The 16,464-nt window shown below is 45.0% G+C and overlaps 1 protein-coding gene and 1 non-coding gene across 2 annotated transcripts; one reads left to right on the forward strand and one right to left on the reverse strand.

Moving 5' to 3' along the window:
• Positions 1-37: 37 nt before the first annotated feature.
• CCDC127 (coiled-coil domain containing 127) lies at positions 38-16,401 on the reverse strand. The gene is made up of 3 exons (XM_055422342.2): positions 16,390-16,401; positions 15,161-15,291; positions 38-3,154 (listed from the first exon to the last, which is right to left on the reverse strand). Exons 2-3 carry the CDS (start codon positions 15,279-15,281, stop codon positions 2,499-2,501), a joined length of 777 nt encoding a protein of 258 aa, XP_055278317.1. The 5' UTR covers positions 15,282-15,291; positions 16,390-16,401; the 3' UTR covers positions 38-2,498.
• LOC129553461 (U6 spliceosomal RNA) lies at positions 8,488-8,598 on the forward strand. Its single transcript, XR_008685481.2, has one exon. It is a non-coding gene; the product is annotated as a U6 spliceosomal RNA (small nuclear RNA).
• Positions 16,402-16,464: the final 63 nt, after the last annotated feature.

The raw sequence follows: 16,464 nt of genomic DNA on the forward strand, positions 1-16,464 counted from the left end.
CAATACTTTGGCCACCTCATGCGACGAGTTGACTCACTGGAAAAGACTCTGATGCTGGGAAAGGTTGGGGGCGGGAGGAGAAGGGGACGACAGAGAATGAGATGGCTGGATGGCATCACCGACTCTGTGGACATGAGTTTGAGTGAACTCCGGGAGTTGGTGATGGACAGGGAGGCCTGGCGTGCTGTGATTCATGGGGTCGCGGAGAGTCGGACACGACTGAGCGACTGAACTGAACTGAACTGAATTGTTAGCAATGGCCTATATTTAAAACACCTGCAATCTGAAAGCAACAATACCACTTTTTATGTAATTCCCTACTCCTTACAAGGCTTTTTAAAACAGATTATCTCAACTTTTTACTACAAACTTAGGTCCATTTTCCACAGAGCTAATATGAATTGGCCTTTGTGTGTGTTATGCACATCACTCGTGTCATCCTGACCCCAGTCTTGTGCAGTGAGCACTCTTATTATCCTTGGGGTAGGGGCTCCTGAGACCACCCCAGACTTGATGACTTGATGGGAGGTCTCAGGACTCAATGCACATTTTTATTAATCAAAATAGGAATCATTACAACCAACACATTTTTGCCAATGAGAAGTTTATTCATTCCTGTAGCATTAAAAATCCATGCCTTGGGATTCGATGAACTCTTGGAAAGCATATTATGCATCCTGCTGGTTGTGGAAGCATTCTCCCTGCAAAGTTGTCGAGATGCTTGAAGAAGTGGTAGTCTGTGGCATGAGTTCAGATGAATATGTTGGATGAGGCTAAACTTTGTAGCCCAATTTGTTCAACTTTTGAAGCTCTGGTTGTGCAATGTGTGGTTGGACATTGTCATGGAGAAGAATTCAGCCCATTCTGTTGACCAACGCCAGCTGTAGGCACTGCAGTTTTTGGTGCATCTCGTCAACTTGCCAAGCATACTTCTCAGATGTAATCATTTCACTAGAATTCATACGGCTGTAGTAGGTCAGACAGGCAGGAGACCACCAAAAATGACCATGACCTTTTTACGGTGCAAATTTGGCTTTGGGAAGGGCTTTGAAGCTTCTTCTCATCACCAGCCACCGATCTAGTCATTGCCAGTTGTCATATGAAATCTATTTTCTGTCACGTCACAATCCGATTGAGAAATGGTTTGTTGTTGTTGCATAAGAGAAGACTACACTTCAAAATGCAGTTTTTTATTTGCAGTCAACTCATGAGGCACCCACATTATCAAGCTTTATCACTGATCAAATCTGTTTCAAATGCTGAACAACTGTAGAATGGTTGACACTGAGTTCTTTGGCAACTTCTCATGTAGCTGTAAGAGGATCAGCTCCGATGACGGCTCTCAGCTGATCACTGTCAACTTCTGATGGCCAGTTACTGCACTCCTCATTGTCACGGCTCTCGTCTCCTTTACAAAACTTCCTGAATGGCTACTGCATTGTGCGTGTGTTAGCAGTTCCTGGGTCAAATGCGTCACTGATGTTGCTAGTTGTCTCTGCTGATTCATGACTTATTTTGAACTCAAGTAAGAAAATCGCTCAAATCTGCTTTTTGTCTAACATCATTTCCCTAGTCTAAAATAAAGAGCAAGTAATACATCATTAACGAAAAAAAATAAAGTGAGAAATGTGCATTAAAATGATGTAAAACATAACCTCGGGCTTCCCTGGTGGCTCAGACAGTAAGAATCTGCCTGCAAAGCAGGAGATGTGGGTTCGATCCCTGGGTCAGGAAGATCCCCTAGGGAAGGGAATGGCAACCCACTCCAGTATTCTTCCTGGAGAATCCCATGGACAGAGGAGCCTGGTGGGCTACAGGGCATGGGATCGCAAAGAGTCAAACACAACTGAGTGACTAACACTTGCACTTTCAAACCATAACTTCATTTATTTAAGAATGTATTTCAATATCAAATGGCAAAATTCAACAATGCAAAACTGCAATTACCTTTGCACCAATCTAAATAAATAGTATCTGCTTACTGAATACAGACACAGCAAACTCCAGACACCCACAAGGGTTATCAAGTGGAGAGCAGAAACACTGATGGGAAAGAGCGTCAGACCACGAGACCTTGCTGGCGGCACCACCATCTGTTCCCATCTGTGAGGCAGTCCTCGCCATTACCTGACAACTTCTAACTGTAGTTTTAGGAGAGAGAAAAATAATTTGAGGAGAAAACAGAACATATTTAGGAAGTGACAAAATGACTTATAGAGTGAATACTGTATCTGACATTCTTAGAAACAGTTTTACTCTGAAGCTATGAGGTTATCCTGTTCTGCTTAATAAAATATCGACCTGCTTCTGAAACTGCGTCTGTAGCTGCTGCAGGGACAGAAGCCTCGCTGTCCTGCTCAGAGGGTGACAGGCGTGGCCACTGCTGAGAGGTGGCGGTGAGCATGCACAGTCCCAGCAAGGGAGCGCTGGCAGGAGGAGCAGCGAACTTCGGAAAACCCAAAACCCATGACTCTGACCCGCAGCCGTTCATTCCTGTCTTACTTTTCCAGTATGGCTTTCTCTACCTGCTTAAACTTCTTCAGCTCAACGATTAGTTCCCAGTATCTGAGATACAGCCACATGAGCCTCCCGTTTTGGCGCTTGTTGGTGTTCCAGACGTCACCACAGTGCGTATCGTGCTTAAATATGTCAGTGAGACCAGCTGCCATCTCAAGGTCCACAGCCACCGGGTCGGTGGACGCACGGACCAGCAAGCTCTTCTCGAGCTCAAGCCGCCTGCGGCGAGGGAGCACCAGGCTGCAGTAGATGCTCTGTCTCTCGGTGAGCGCAGCCTCGAACTCGCTCAGCAGGAGCCTGGCCCTGCGCTGCCAGTCCTCCTCCTGGCCCAGGCAACGCAGGTATGCACTCCGCAAGGGCTGCCTCCTCTCCTGCAGGACCTGAGCCCGCTCCTGTTCTAGAAGTTTCTTCTCTTCCACCAACTTCCGCCCCTGAGAGATAAGGGCTTCTCGGTAACTGGTCGTTCTGTTCTGCTCCTTTTCAAGTTCCAGGGACAATTGTGCCACGGCCCGCCGGCTTTCTGCGATTGTGGCATGGTACCTGGCTTCAAGGTCCCGCTGGAAGGCAGCTGTCCTCTGACGGTATGCTTCTCTCTCCTTTTCTATTTCTTTTCTCGACTCCCTAGACCAAATCCAGCCTGACACAAATAAATTGGGGCAGGAAAACACACATAATGAACATCAGAGCTCAAGTTATAATCTCTATTTATAGGAAACATAAAGCAGTTATAGAGCATGTCAATAAATTCTTAAGTCCTGAGACAAAGAAAATGATAATAGTTTGTATGAAGCTATGTGGGCTTCCCAGGTGGCTCAAATGGTAAAGAATCCACCTGCCAATGCAGGACACGCTTGTTTGATCTCTGGGTCAGGAAGATCCCCTGAAGGAGAAAATGGCAACCCACTCCAGTATTCTTGCTGGAATAATCCCATGGACAGAGGAGCCTGGTGGCCTACAGTCCATGAGTCACAAAGAGTCAGACAAGACTGAAACTAAGCACACGTACAATATGCAAAGTGCTTCAAATCAGATGAGGGCTCTCCAGAGAGAAGTATAACAAGACTGCAGAGACCCGCTCCAGCCTCCTAACATTTGAGAGCTGAGAAACCTACCTCGAGCCTAGCACCACGTGCCTATACTCTGGCCAAGGGCCCCCACAGATAATTGGCACGGTTTAAAAATGACTATGGGCGAGTATGCTTCACAGTGTTGGCCAGGTTAGCACAGAACTGAAAAAAGTCCAAACTGTGTTCAAAGCTGTGCCCGGTCATCACTGGTAAACAGGTAAGGCCCAAGATGGCTGCTTATATCCTGCTAAGGGGTCATACAAATTAGAAGTCAGAATTTCAGCCTCAAGACACAGCTACACCATAACCTCACAAATACGAGACATCAGGTGTGGGCAGCTGGGGTGGGTAATACCCTGCTCTGCTCTAAAAACTGACAAGCCAAAGTGAGAAAGAGAGCTGAAGACCACAAAGCCTGCGGCCAGCTGGAGCCTGGTTCTGGGTGCTGTCACCAGACCTTCTCTATCCTATGAGTAAGAGTTTTGTTCTTTTCTGATAACAAGACAAAAGACAGTGTGATGATTTCACTGGTATAGGATATGCCCCATGTTCTGAATTGCTGCTTTTGTTATTCATGTCCAATACTTTGTGACCCCATGGACTGAAGCACACCAGGCTTCCCTGTCCTTTACCATCTCTGGAGCTTGCTCAAACTCACATCCACTGAGTCGGTGATGCCATTCAACCATCTCGTCCTCTGTCGTCCCCTTCTCCTCCCACCTTCTATCTTTCCCACCATCAGGGTCTTTTCCAATGAGTCAGCTCTTTGCATCAGGTGGCCAAAGGATTGGAGCTTCAGCTTTATAATCAGTACTCAAAATGAATTTCAAACCCAATTTGAAATCAGGGTTGATTTCCTTAGGATTGACTGGTTTGATCTCCCTGCTGTCCAAGGAACTTTCAAGAGTCTTCTCCAACACCACGGTCAAATGCATCAGTTCTTTGGTGCTCAGCCTTTTTTATGATATTACTCTCACATCCATACCTGACTACTGAAAAACCACAGTGTTGACTATATGGACATTTGTCGGCAAAGTAATGTCTCTGCTTTTCAATATGCTGTCTAGGTTTGTCGTAGCTTTCTTCTAAGGAGCAAGTGGCTTTTAATTCCATGGCTGCAATCACCATATGCAGTGATTTTCAGTTCAGTCGCTCAGTTGTGTCCGACTCTTTGTGAGCCCATGGACTGCAGCACAACAGGCTTTCCTTTCCATCACCAACTCCTGGAGTTTACTCAAACACATGTCCATCAGGTCGGTGATGCCATCCAACCATCTCATCCTCTGTTGTCCCCTTCTCCTCCTGCCTTCAATCATTCCCAGCATCAGAGTCTTTTCCAATGAGTCAGTTCTTCCCATCAGGTGGCCAAACTACTGGAGATTCAGCTTCAGCATCAGTCCTTCCAATAAATATTCAGGACTGATTTCCTTTAGGACTGACTGGCTGGATCTCTTTGCAGTCCAAGGGCCTCTCAAGAGTCTTCTCCAACACCACAGTTCAAAAGCATCAATTCTTCGGAGCTCAGCTTTCTTTATAGACCAACTCTCACATCCATACATGGCTACTGGAAAAACCATAGCTTTGACTGGATGGGCTTTTTTTAGCAAAGTAATGTCTCTGTTTTTTAATATGCTGTCTAGGTTAACCATAGCTTTTCTTCCAAGAAACAAGCAGCTTTTTATTTCATGACTGCAGTCACTGTCTGCAGTGATTTTGGAGCCCCCAAAATAAAGTCTCTCACTGTTTCCATACTTTCCCCATCATTTCGCCATGAAGTGATAGGACTGGATGCCATGATCTTAGTTTTCTGAATGTTGAGTTTTCAGCCAGCTTTTCCACTCTCTTTCACTTTCATCAAGAGGCTCTTTAGGTCTTCTTTGCTTGCTGCCATAAGGGCGGTGTCATCTGCATATCTGAGGTTATTGATATTTCTCCTGGCAACCTGATTCCAGCTTATTCTTCATCCAGCCTGGCATTTCCCATGATGTACTCCGCATATAAGTTAAGCAAGCAGGGTGACAATATACAGCCTAGACATATTCCTTTCCCAACTTGGAACCAATCTGTTGCTCCATGTCTGGTTCTAACTGTTGCTTTCTGACCTGCATACAGATTTCTCAGAAAACAAGTCAGGTGGTCTGGTATTCCCATTTCTTGAAGAATTTTCCAGTTTGTTGTGATCCACACAGTCAAAGGCTTTGGCATAATCAATAAAGCAGTAGTAGATATTTTTCTGGAACTCTTCCTTTTTCAATGATCCAGCAGATGTTGGCAATTTGATCTCTGGTTCCTCTGCCTTTTGAACATCTGGAAGTTCACAGTTCACATATAGCTGAAGTCTGGCTTGGAGAATTTTGAATATTACTTTGCTAGTGCGGAGAAGGCAATGGCAAGCCACTCCAGCACTCTTGCCTAGAAAATCCCATGGATGGAGAAGCCTGGTAGGCTGCAGTCCGTGGGGTCACTGAGGGTCGGACACAACTGAGCGACTTCACTTTCACTTTTCACTTTCACACATTGGAGAAGGAGATGGCAACCCACTCCAGTGTTCTTGCCTGGAGAATCCCAGGGACGGGGGAGCCTGGTGGGCTTCCGTCTATGGGGTCACACAGAGTCGGACACGACTGAAGTGACTTAGCAGCAGCAGCAGTGTGTGAGATGAGTGCAACTTCGTGCTAGTTTGAACATTCTTTGGGATTGGAATGAAAACTGACCTCTTCTGGTCCTGTGGCCACTGCTGAGTTTTCCAAATTTGCTAGTATATTGAGAGCAGCACCTTAACAACATCATCTTTTAGGATTTTAAAGTGCTCAACTGGAATTCCATCACCTCCACTAGCTTTGTTCATAGTGATGCTTCCTAAGGCCCACTTGATTTCACATTCCAGGATGTCTGGCTCTAGGTGAGTGATCACACCGTCGTGGTTATCTGGCAATTAAGATCTTTCTCGTATACTTCTTCTGTGTATTCTTGCTGCTGCTGCTGCTGCTGCTAAGTCACTTCAGTCGTGTCCGACTCTGTGTGACCCCATAGACGGAAGCCCACCAGGCTCCCCCATCCCTGGGATTCTCCAGGCAAGAACACTGGAGTGGGTTGCCATTTCCTTCTCCAATGTGTGAAAGTGAAAAGTGAAAGTGAAGTCGCTCAGTCGTGTCCGACCCTTAGCGACCCCACGGACTGCAGCCCACCAGGCTCCTCCATATTCTTGCTACTTCTTCTTAATATCTTCTGCTTGTTAGATCCATACCATTTCTGTCCTTTATTGGGACCATCTTTGGATGAAATGTTCCCTTGATATTTCTCATTTTCTTGAAGCGATCTCTAGTCTTTTCCATTCTATTGTTTTCCTCTATTTTTTCTTTGCACTGATCACCGAGGAAGGCTTTCTAATCTCTCCTCACTATTCTTTGGAACTCTGCATTCAAATGGGTTTATCTTTCCTTTTCTCCTTTGCCTTTAGCTTCTTCTCTTTTCTCAGCTATTTGTAAGGCCTCCTCAGACAGCCATTTTGCCTTTTTGCATTTCTTTTTCTTGGGGATGGTCTTGATCACTGCCTCCTGTACAATGTCACAAACTCTGTCCATAGTTCTTCAGGCACCCTATCAGATCTAATCCCTTGAATCTGTTTGTTACTTCCATTGTATAACTGTAAGGGATTTGATTTAGGTTATACCTGAATGGTGCAGTGGTTTTCCCTACTTTCTTCAATTAAAGTCTGAATTTGGCAATAAGGAGTTCATGATCTGAGCCCAGTCAGCTCCTAGTCTTGTTTTTGCTGACTGGATGGAACTTCCACATCTTTGGCTGCAATAAATATAATCATTCTGATTTCAGTATTGACCATCTGGTGATGTCCACGGTACAGTCTTCTCTTGTGTTGTTGGAAGAGGGTGTTTGCCATGACTAGTGCGTTTTCTTGGCAAAACTGTTAGCCTTTGCTCTACTTCATTTTTGCCTCCAAGGCCAAATTTGCCTGTTACTCCAGGTATCTCTTTGACTTTCTACTTCTGCATTCCAGTCCCATATAATGAAGAGGACATCTTTTTAGGGTGTTAGTTCTAGAAGGTCTTGTAGGTCTTCATAGAACCGTTCAGCTTCTTCAGCATTACTGGTCAGGGCACAGACTTGTATTACTGTGATACTGAATGGTTTGCCTTGGAAACGAACAGAGATCATTCTGTCATTTTTGAGACTGCACCCAAGAATTGCATTTCAGACTATGATGGCTACTCCATTTCCTCTGAGGGATTCTTGCCCACAGTAGTAGATATAATGGTCATCTGAGTTGCTATTTAGAAACTCACTAGTCTGTCCTCTTGTAAAACCTTACTTAACACTCGGAAAGGCTGCCTGCTCCCTGTAGCTAAGGCAGTCAACTTGGTGAGTGAAGTCAAAGGCTTAAAATTATAGCTACTATGTAGTAATGAATTAATTTTTTAATTTCTTTTTTAACTGAAGGATAACTGCTTTACAATTAATTCATTTTGAGGCTGGGAAAGGCCTTGTGCTGTCTTTCATTTTCCACTTGTTTTTTCAGACTCTTCTCTAGTTTTTATAGCTTTTTATAGTAATCTTTGCTTTCAAAGTTCCTGCTTTCTGTCCCTGAGAAGGGTTGAGGAATATTATATTTCCTTCTTTTTGGTTATCTTGCTTAGGTAATGCAATCAGAGAAAACTTTTAATTCTGCATTCTTGTAATTATTCTCAAAAAAAGTGTTATTACAAGATTAGGGCATTATATCAAACAGACAGGTGTTAAGTGGCCTGAGCATAGTCTAAAGGTAAAGGCAGATAAATGAAGCTGATAAATGCCATGCCTGTCAGTCTCCACTTTCTCTACTCAACCCCGTTGACCTGAGAAATCCAAGCACATAAGTCACTCCATGAAAAGTATGCTTGCTCACTTTGGCAGCTCATATACTAAAAATTTAAAAAGAACTAGAACGACACAGAGAAGATTAGCATGGTGCCTGTGCGAGGAAGACATGCAAACTGGCCAAGTGTTCCATATAATTAAAAAAAAAAACCTACCCCACAGCAGGGCAGCGCTTTTCCCAGTTTCTCAGATGCCTAAGAGAGACCCAGAACCATGGGGTATGATACAGGGAGCACAATGTGCCACTGCAGACTCGTCTCTTTGGCCTGACTAGCTACGGACCACTGCTTCTTGAGGGTCAAAGGGAACCACCCTCATCATGAGATGGTCCCAACAGAAAGCGGAAGGAAACAGACAAAATCTGGACCCGAAACAAAGGCCTCAGTAGACCCTGGGTTGTGGCGTGTGAAGGCACCCAGAGGGTGATTATTAAAACCTAGACTGGAGCATCCCTGCAGACAGCAGAAACCAAATGGGAGGCCACTCAGCTGACATCTGGAGCCATCTAATAAGAACTGGTGGTGGAGAAGGGAGGTGGGAAGAACCATAGCTTTGACTCAACGGACCTTTGTCATCAAAGTGATGTCCCTGGTTTTTAATACACTGTTTAGGTCTGTCATAGCTTAAAAGACACTTGTTTCTTGGAAGAAAGTTGTGATAAACCTAAGCTAAATAAGGGAAGGAAAAACCTTGCAACACAGATGAATGGGTGTAGCAGTCATTTGATATCATTGAGATAGCTACTCAAATCTTCAAGGAAAAAAACTTTTTTCTGGCCTTAGAACAAAAAACTCAACATTCAAAAAAGTAAGATAATGGCATCTGGTTCCATCACTTCATGGCAAATACATGGAGAAAAAAATGGAAACAGTGACGGGTTTTATTTTCTTGGGCTCCAAAATCACCATGGACAGTGATTCTAGCCACCAAATTAAAAGATGCTTGTTCCTTACAAGAAAAGCTATGACAAACCTAGACGGTGTATTAAAAAGCAGAGACATCACTTAACCGACTAAGATCTGTGTAGTCAAAGGTATGGTTTTTCCAGTAGTCATGTATGGATGTGACCGAACAGAAGATGAACCATAAAGAGGTCTGAGCGCCGAAGAATTGATTCCTTCAAACTATGATGCTGGAGAAGACTCTTGAGAGTCCCGTGGACTGCAAGAAGATCAAGCCAGTCAATCCTAAAGGAAATCAGTCCTGACTATTCATTGGAAGGACTGATGCTGAAGCTGAAGCTCCAATCCTATGGCCTCCTGATGTGAAGAACTGACTCACTGGGAAAGACTTTGATGCTGGGAAAGATTGAAGGCAGGAGGAGAAAGAGGCGACAGAGGATGAGATGGTTGGATGGCATCACCGACTCAGTGGACATGAGTTTGAGAAAATACTGGGAGATAGTTGAAGGACAGGGCAGCCTGATGAACTGCAGTCCATGGTGTTGCAAAGAGCTGGACACGACTGAGCGACTAAACAACCGTAAAACTGATGGGTTGTACACTGTAGTACCTGACTCTGAGCCACAGTGAGTTTCTGGTCGTGTTTTTGCTAAGCAACTGAGCAACAACAACAAACTGACTCAGGGCTGAAAATCTGAAATAGGAACTCTTGAGGTCTCTGTGTCCGCGTGCTGTAGATGCGTGGTAGCACCAAAGTTAACTTATAAAAGAGCTCTACTTAACTGACTTAATTGTTTCTACTGGAGAAGAAAATGGCAACCCACTCCAGTACTCTTGCCTGGTGAATTCCATGGAGAGAGGAGCCTGGCAGGTTACAGTTCATGGGGTTGCAAAGAGTCGGACGCAACTGAGCACTTAAGCACAAGTGCTTATATAAGTACTCAGGAGTATAAAACTGGCCCGAAAGAATTTTGGGTTCACGTGATCTAGGAAATATTCAATATTAAATTAATATCTGGTATTGAAGGTGACTTGTTTGTAGGTTTGACTAATACAGACATGTCTTTAGAATCATTACTGTTAAGTACAGTATTCCTGTTATACCTAGGTTTATTAAAGGTCAAATAAGATTATATGCTGCAAATCTGTCATCAATAAAAATAACTTGAAGTGGAAAAAGAAAAAAAAACTTAAAAGAAAAGTAGGATGTATGTTTTCAGTAAAAGAAGGTGTAAAGAATGAGAAAAAAATGACTGGAAAAGAAAGTTCTACATGATCAAGATTTTCTAAGACTGGATTAAATTTAGTTGGGTAAATAGATTTTGTTAGGGGTAGGCTGGGGCAAGACTGGATTTGGCTTCTTCAAAGTTTTCATGAAATGCTGCTTTTAATAATAGATAGTATGAGTTTTCTAGTGGCAGAAAGTGAAAAGGAACTAAAGAGCCTCTTGATGTGGGTGAAAGAGGAAAGTGAAAAAGCTAGCTTAATACTCAATGTTCAAAAAACTAAGATCATGGCATCTGGTCCCATCACTTCGTGGCAAACAGATGGAGAAAAGGGGACACAGTGACAAATTTTTTTTTTGGGTTCCAAAATCACTGTGGATGGGGACTGCAGCCATGAAATTAAAAGATACCTGCTCCTTGGAAGGAAAGCTATGACAAACCTAGACAGCATATTAAAAAGATGCTACTTGGTCAACAAAATGTTTGTATAGACAAAGCTATGGCTTTTCCAGTAGTCACTTAGGGATGTGGTAGTTGGACCATAAAGAAGGCTGAGCACTTAACTGTGGTTAAGTGAGCTTTTGAGCTTTTGAACTGTGGTGCTGGAGAAGACTCCTGAGAGTCCCCTGGACTGCAAGGAGATCAAACCAGTCAATCTTAAAGGAAATCAACCCTGAATATTCATTGGAAGGACTGATGCTGAAGCTCCAATACTTTGGCCACGTGATGTGAAAAGCCAACTCCCTGGAAAAGACCCTGATGCTGCGAAAGACTGAAGGCAGGAAAAAGGGGCTACAGAAGATGAGATGGTTCAATGGCACCACCAATTCAATGGACCTAAGTTTGAGCAAGCTCCAGAAGACGGTGAAGGACAGGGAAGCCTGGCACATTACAGTTCATGGGATCACAAAGAATCAGACACAACTTAGCAAATGAACAACATATCTAAAAAGGCACTAAATATCTTCATGGTGACATAAGCTCCTGTGACTAGCAGAAGACCTTCTGTAAAATGAGTGCTTGATTGCATTCAACTTCCCCTTCACCAAAATCCTACACATTGACCTTCCCCCTCTTGCTCTCTGGAGCTCTCTCTCAGAGCTATCTGAGGTGCTGCCTCCCAGGCTGCAATCCTTACTTTGCCCCAAATAAAACTTAACTCTCACCTCATGCATCTTTTTTTTAGTCAACAAGTCTTTTGCCATTTATAGATAGTTATTTTTGTAGTCTGATATAATAAAAAGTGCTTCATCATCAAGAAGAGTCACAGGAAGGCTGTGGAAGCTGTACAATAGCTCCACATCAAGCTGACAGCTATGTGAGGATTCCAGCCCAAACCGACTGCAAACAAGGAGCCATCCTGCTCCTGGGGCCCTAGACCAGGCATCCAGAGATATTTACTCCCTGACAGATAGGGTCGATACCCCTCCTCAGCCTTGAAGCCACAGAAATTGGAACATCACTCCTCTGCTTTCCATAAGAACATGGGACTAAAATCTGAAGGGAGAATGAAACAGGAGGGAAGGGGGCAGGGCACAACTTTTAAAAGAATGACATAGCCATTGGTGCCAGTGATAATGAACCTGCTTGCCAATGCAGGAAACACGGGTTTGATCCCTGGGTCAGGAAGATTCCCTGGAGGAGGGCATGGCAATCCACTCCAGTATTCTTGCCTGGGAAATCCCATGAATAGAGGGGCCTGCTAGGTTACAGTCCATAGGATTGGAAAGAGTAGAATATGAATGAAGCAACTTAGCATGCACACCTTGTTCAGCCCCTAAGTGATGTCCGACTCTTTGCAACCCCATGGACTGCTGCACGCCAGGCTCCTGTCCTCCACTATCTCCCAGAGTTTACTCAAAATCACGTCAACTGAGTTGGTGATGCCACTGAATCATCTTATCCTCTGACGTTCCCTTCTCTTTTTGCCTTCAGTCTTTTCCAGCACCAAAGTCTTTTCCAATGAATTGGCTCCTTCCATCAGGTGGCCAAAGTACTGGAGCTTCAGCTTCAGCACCAATCCTTCCAATGAATATTCAGGGCTGATTTCCTTTAGGGTTGACTGGTTTGATCTCCCTGCAACTGGTTAGAACCAACTAGGTCCAGGATGGCAGGATCCACTGCCAGTGGACCTTGAGCCTCATTATACGCTCACCGTAATACATCAGCATGCTAAATTACTCAATGACCAGTTCTAGAACAGTTCTAAAGCCAACCATGAAAGGTCAAAAAGTAGGCTGTGGTCCATTCCTGGAAATCCCTGTCCCCTTCCCCACATAATTAGAATAATCTTCCCACCCTATGAAATTACCCAGCCCATAAAAGCTAACCATCCCATATTTCAGGTCTTCTGCCTTCTGAGATGGACCATATTTTGTGGAGTGTCTCTCTCTCTAAATAAATCCACTTCCTATTAATAAAAAAAAAAAGGTCTCTAAAGCATAAGGATTATATCAACTGGTTATTTTCTAAGAAACAGCAGACATGGAAGAAACTTTGAAAACCAAGTAGGAGTTACCCGTTCATAAGAAACACTTGGGGCTTCCCTGGTGGCTCAGCAGGAAAGAATTCACCTGCCAATGCAGGAGACGCAGGTTTGATCCTTGGATCAGGAAGATCCCCTGGAGAAGGAAATGGCAGCCTTCTGTAGTATTTTGACCTGGGAAATCTCATGGACAGAGGAGCCTGGTAGGCTACCATCCACGGGGCTGCAAAGAGTTGGAGACGACTTAGACACTAACAACACAAGAAACACTTAAATTTGTAAGAGAAGTCTCTAGTTGTAAGGGTGTCTCCCTGGCTGTACCAGGAACAGGTTAACCAAATTGCTTGAAAGTTATCTAAATCTGCACAAGAACCTTACCCTCAATTACTGCGCTTTTCCTGTTCTTCTCTGGTAGCTAACTCTCCCCACCCCCAACCCCCTCTTTTGTCTTCAGCTGAGGGTGGTGTTTGAGGGGGCGCTCACGCCATTCTGGTGAGTCGCTCAGTCTTCCTGGCCCTCTCCTAGGTTGCTGCTACTGTATGTGTGCTCAGTTGTGTCCAACTCTTTGCCACTCCATGAAACATATCCCACCAGGCTCCTCTGTCCATGGAACTTCCCAGGCAAGAACACTGGAGTGGGCTGCCGTGCACTCCTCCAGGGGGTCTTCCCGACCCGGGTACTAAGTCTGCGTCTCTCACGTCTCTGCACAGGCAGGCGGCAGAGTCTTTACCAATAAGCCACCTAGGAAGAAGCCCCAGCTCTCTCCAATGGGTAGATGTTAGGAACTTTGGTTTTATTTTCTCCTATTACTCTAACTCAATTTAATTCTTAGACCAGCCAAAAAAACCTAAAAGCGTAAAGTTTCTTCCTCTGCAACAATGACAAAACATAAAATCAACTCCTAATCATCAAGAAATTCATCAGGGATTGAACTGGCCAAAAAGTTCCTTCAAGTTTAAAACTCGAACTTTTTGGCCACCCCAATAGTCGGGAGAAAAACTAACAGCTGGAAAAATTACAACTGACCAGTGACTGGTAATTACCCCAAAGTGGTACACAGCTGATTCAATGTAGAGAGAATTTCTGGTCAGCCTGAGCAGAGGTTTCAGGGATGAAGTCTCCCAAAGACTGATGCCCTGAACGTTACACAGACATCCCAAACCGGTTTTCCTTCATGCCGACTTTATTCTTCCTCATTCGGGCTGATGAGGGCAACTGAAGCAAAGGGGCCCCATTCAGAGCAACAAAGCTTTGAAAAGAACTAACAGTTACTGAATCACTCCACGCAAAATACCTCTATCTTATCTTGTTTAACTCTCGCATAGCACTAAGATAATTACGATGTCAGAGAAACTGAGGCTCAGAGGGTTAAATCATTTGACCAGGACACACAGTATGTGTCTGTGTAAACAAAGACTGGTGCCTGCCATTTATGATAAAGTCACTAGCCACTGCAGTCAGTGACCTACACATTCACCCTGAAAGGCATTCAAGGTGAACACACTCTGTCTTGGATACATGAGACCCGACATAGTTAAGATACATACTTATGGAAGAATTTTAATGACCCCAGATTCTTGCACCTTCCCAGGTTAAAATCATTAACTTGAGATACCTAGCTTTTCTTTCGTGACAAGGAGTAATCTTTCACCAAGATGTAACCTGACCACATGTATTCCCTGGCTCCTCCTCTACCTCTGCAGAGCAGTTCCTAACAGGTATCTGAAAGGCTCTCTCCTGGGCTATAGGGCTTCCCAGGCGGCTCAATGGTAAAGAATCCATCTGCCAATGCAGGAGACACAGGTTCGATCCCTGGGTGGGGAAGATCCCCTGGATAAGGAAATGACAAGCCACTCCAATAGAAAATCCCATGGACAGAGGAGCCTGGCAAGCTACAAACCATGGGGTCACAAAAAGTTGGACACAACTGAGCACACACACACACACACACATATCCTGGGCTACAGTCCTCACAGCTCACACACTGTGCATTTCTTCCCCAGTCAACATTTGTTAGGTTTCAAAGCCCAAGATCTCTGGGCTCCACACTTTGAGCCCAGAAAACAAGTTAGGAGAATCATGACTTACGAAAAGCAGCTAGTCCCAGCATTGGAACCAACAGGGCATAATTCCATCTGCTTCCATCACCTCCATCAGCCCTGGAATTGGGCCGGATATTCCAATTTGGGGGGTCATTTAAGTTATTCATGGAGATACACCTTGAAGTAAATAACAATATCGTTAACCACACAAATATAACAAAGTATATTGCTTACAATATATCATCTACAGGGGACCCTGGTTTGAGTCCTGGGTCCTGATGATCCCTTAGAGAAGGGCTAGGGTACCCACTCGAGTTTTCTTGGGCTTCCCTGATGGCTCAGTCGGTAAAGAATCCACCTGCAATGCGGGAGAACTGGGTTTGATCCCTGGGTTGAAAGATCCCCTGGAGGAGGGCATTACAACCCACTCCAGTATTGTTGCCTGGAGAATCCCCATGGAGAGATGAGCCTGGCGAGCTACAGTCCATGGGGTCACAAAAATCCGACGCGACTGAGCGACTAAGCACAGCATATGGTCCACGTGAGTCTTTTTTTTTTTTGTCTTAAAAAACTTTGTTCAGATCTAGGTATGTGCTGCACAGCAGTGAGCCTTATGAGAGTAAAAGAAAAAAATAAGACCTCAGACAAAAACAACTCGCAAATCGTAGGGGAGCGTGATGTGTCTCAAACAACTGAAATACAAATAGGAGGAGGTGAATATAGACAAAAGAAACTCAATTCAGCATCAAAGACTCTTCACAGGATTTCCAATAAATACTTGCTTAACACCTAAAGGTATAAAATCCTAATTGGCAATAAAGAAATGACACACACACAAAGGCTCAGTAGTTAATGTGAAGGAGCTTGTGGCCAGCACAATAAAAAAATGTTAGAGATCTGAGGTACGGAAGCTCACGACCCTCAAAGCGCAGCGCTGGGAGAGGCACTCCGCCCCCGACCCCACAAACTGCAGGGCCTGCGCTCCCCTTCGGTCAGCGCGCTCCGGACGGTGCCCGCGCGGCCGCCGCCCCGGGACGCGCAGAGGGGCCCGAGCGGGCCGGGCGCCCCGCCGGTGACCCCGGAACTTCGGTCCAAGCGGGCAGCCCGCCGTCAAACTGCCCGATAGCGGAACTCCCGCTCCGAACCGGAGAGAAAGCGGGACCGGCACCCCGGTACCGCCTCACAAAACTGCCGTAATCTCCAGAAAAACCCAATATTGTCTGGATATGAGGAGAAATCGGGGGAGCCCGAGAAGACCTCCAAACACCAACTTACCTCTGGCCGGGACCTCAGACCAGGTGCCCTGAGCGCCCCCGCCCGCCAGCCCTTCTGCGCAGGCGCGGCCTTGCC

The sequence above is a fragment of the Moschus berezovskii genome, chromosome 18 (genome assembly GCF_049115385.1).
Source record: "Moschus berezovskii isolate FMDL1 chromosome 18, NW_MosBer_1.0, whole genome shotgun sequence".
Taxonomy (NCBI): Eukaryota; Metazoa; Chordata; class Mammalia; order Artiodactyla; family Moschidae; genus Moschus; species Moschus berezovskii.

Excerpts from the sequence above, each read along its gene's own strand:
- CCDC127 (XM_055422342.2), bottom strand. The coding sequence starts at position 15,281 with ATGAATAACTTAAATGACCCCCCAAATTGGAATATCCGGCCCAATTCC. Across the intron at positions 3,155-15,160 it reads GCTGGGACTAGCTGCTTTTC|GCTGGATTTGGTCTAGGGAG; the intron begins GTAAGTCATGAT and ends TATTTGTGTCAG.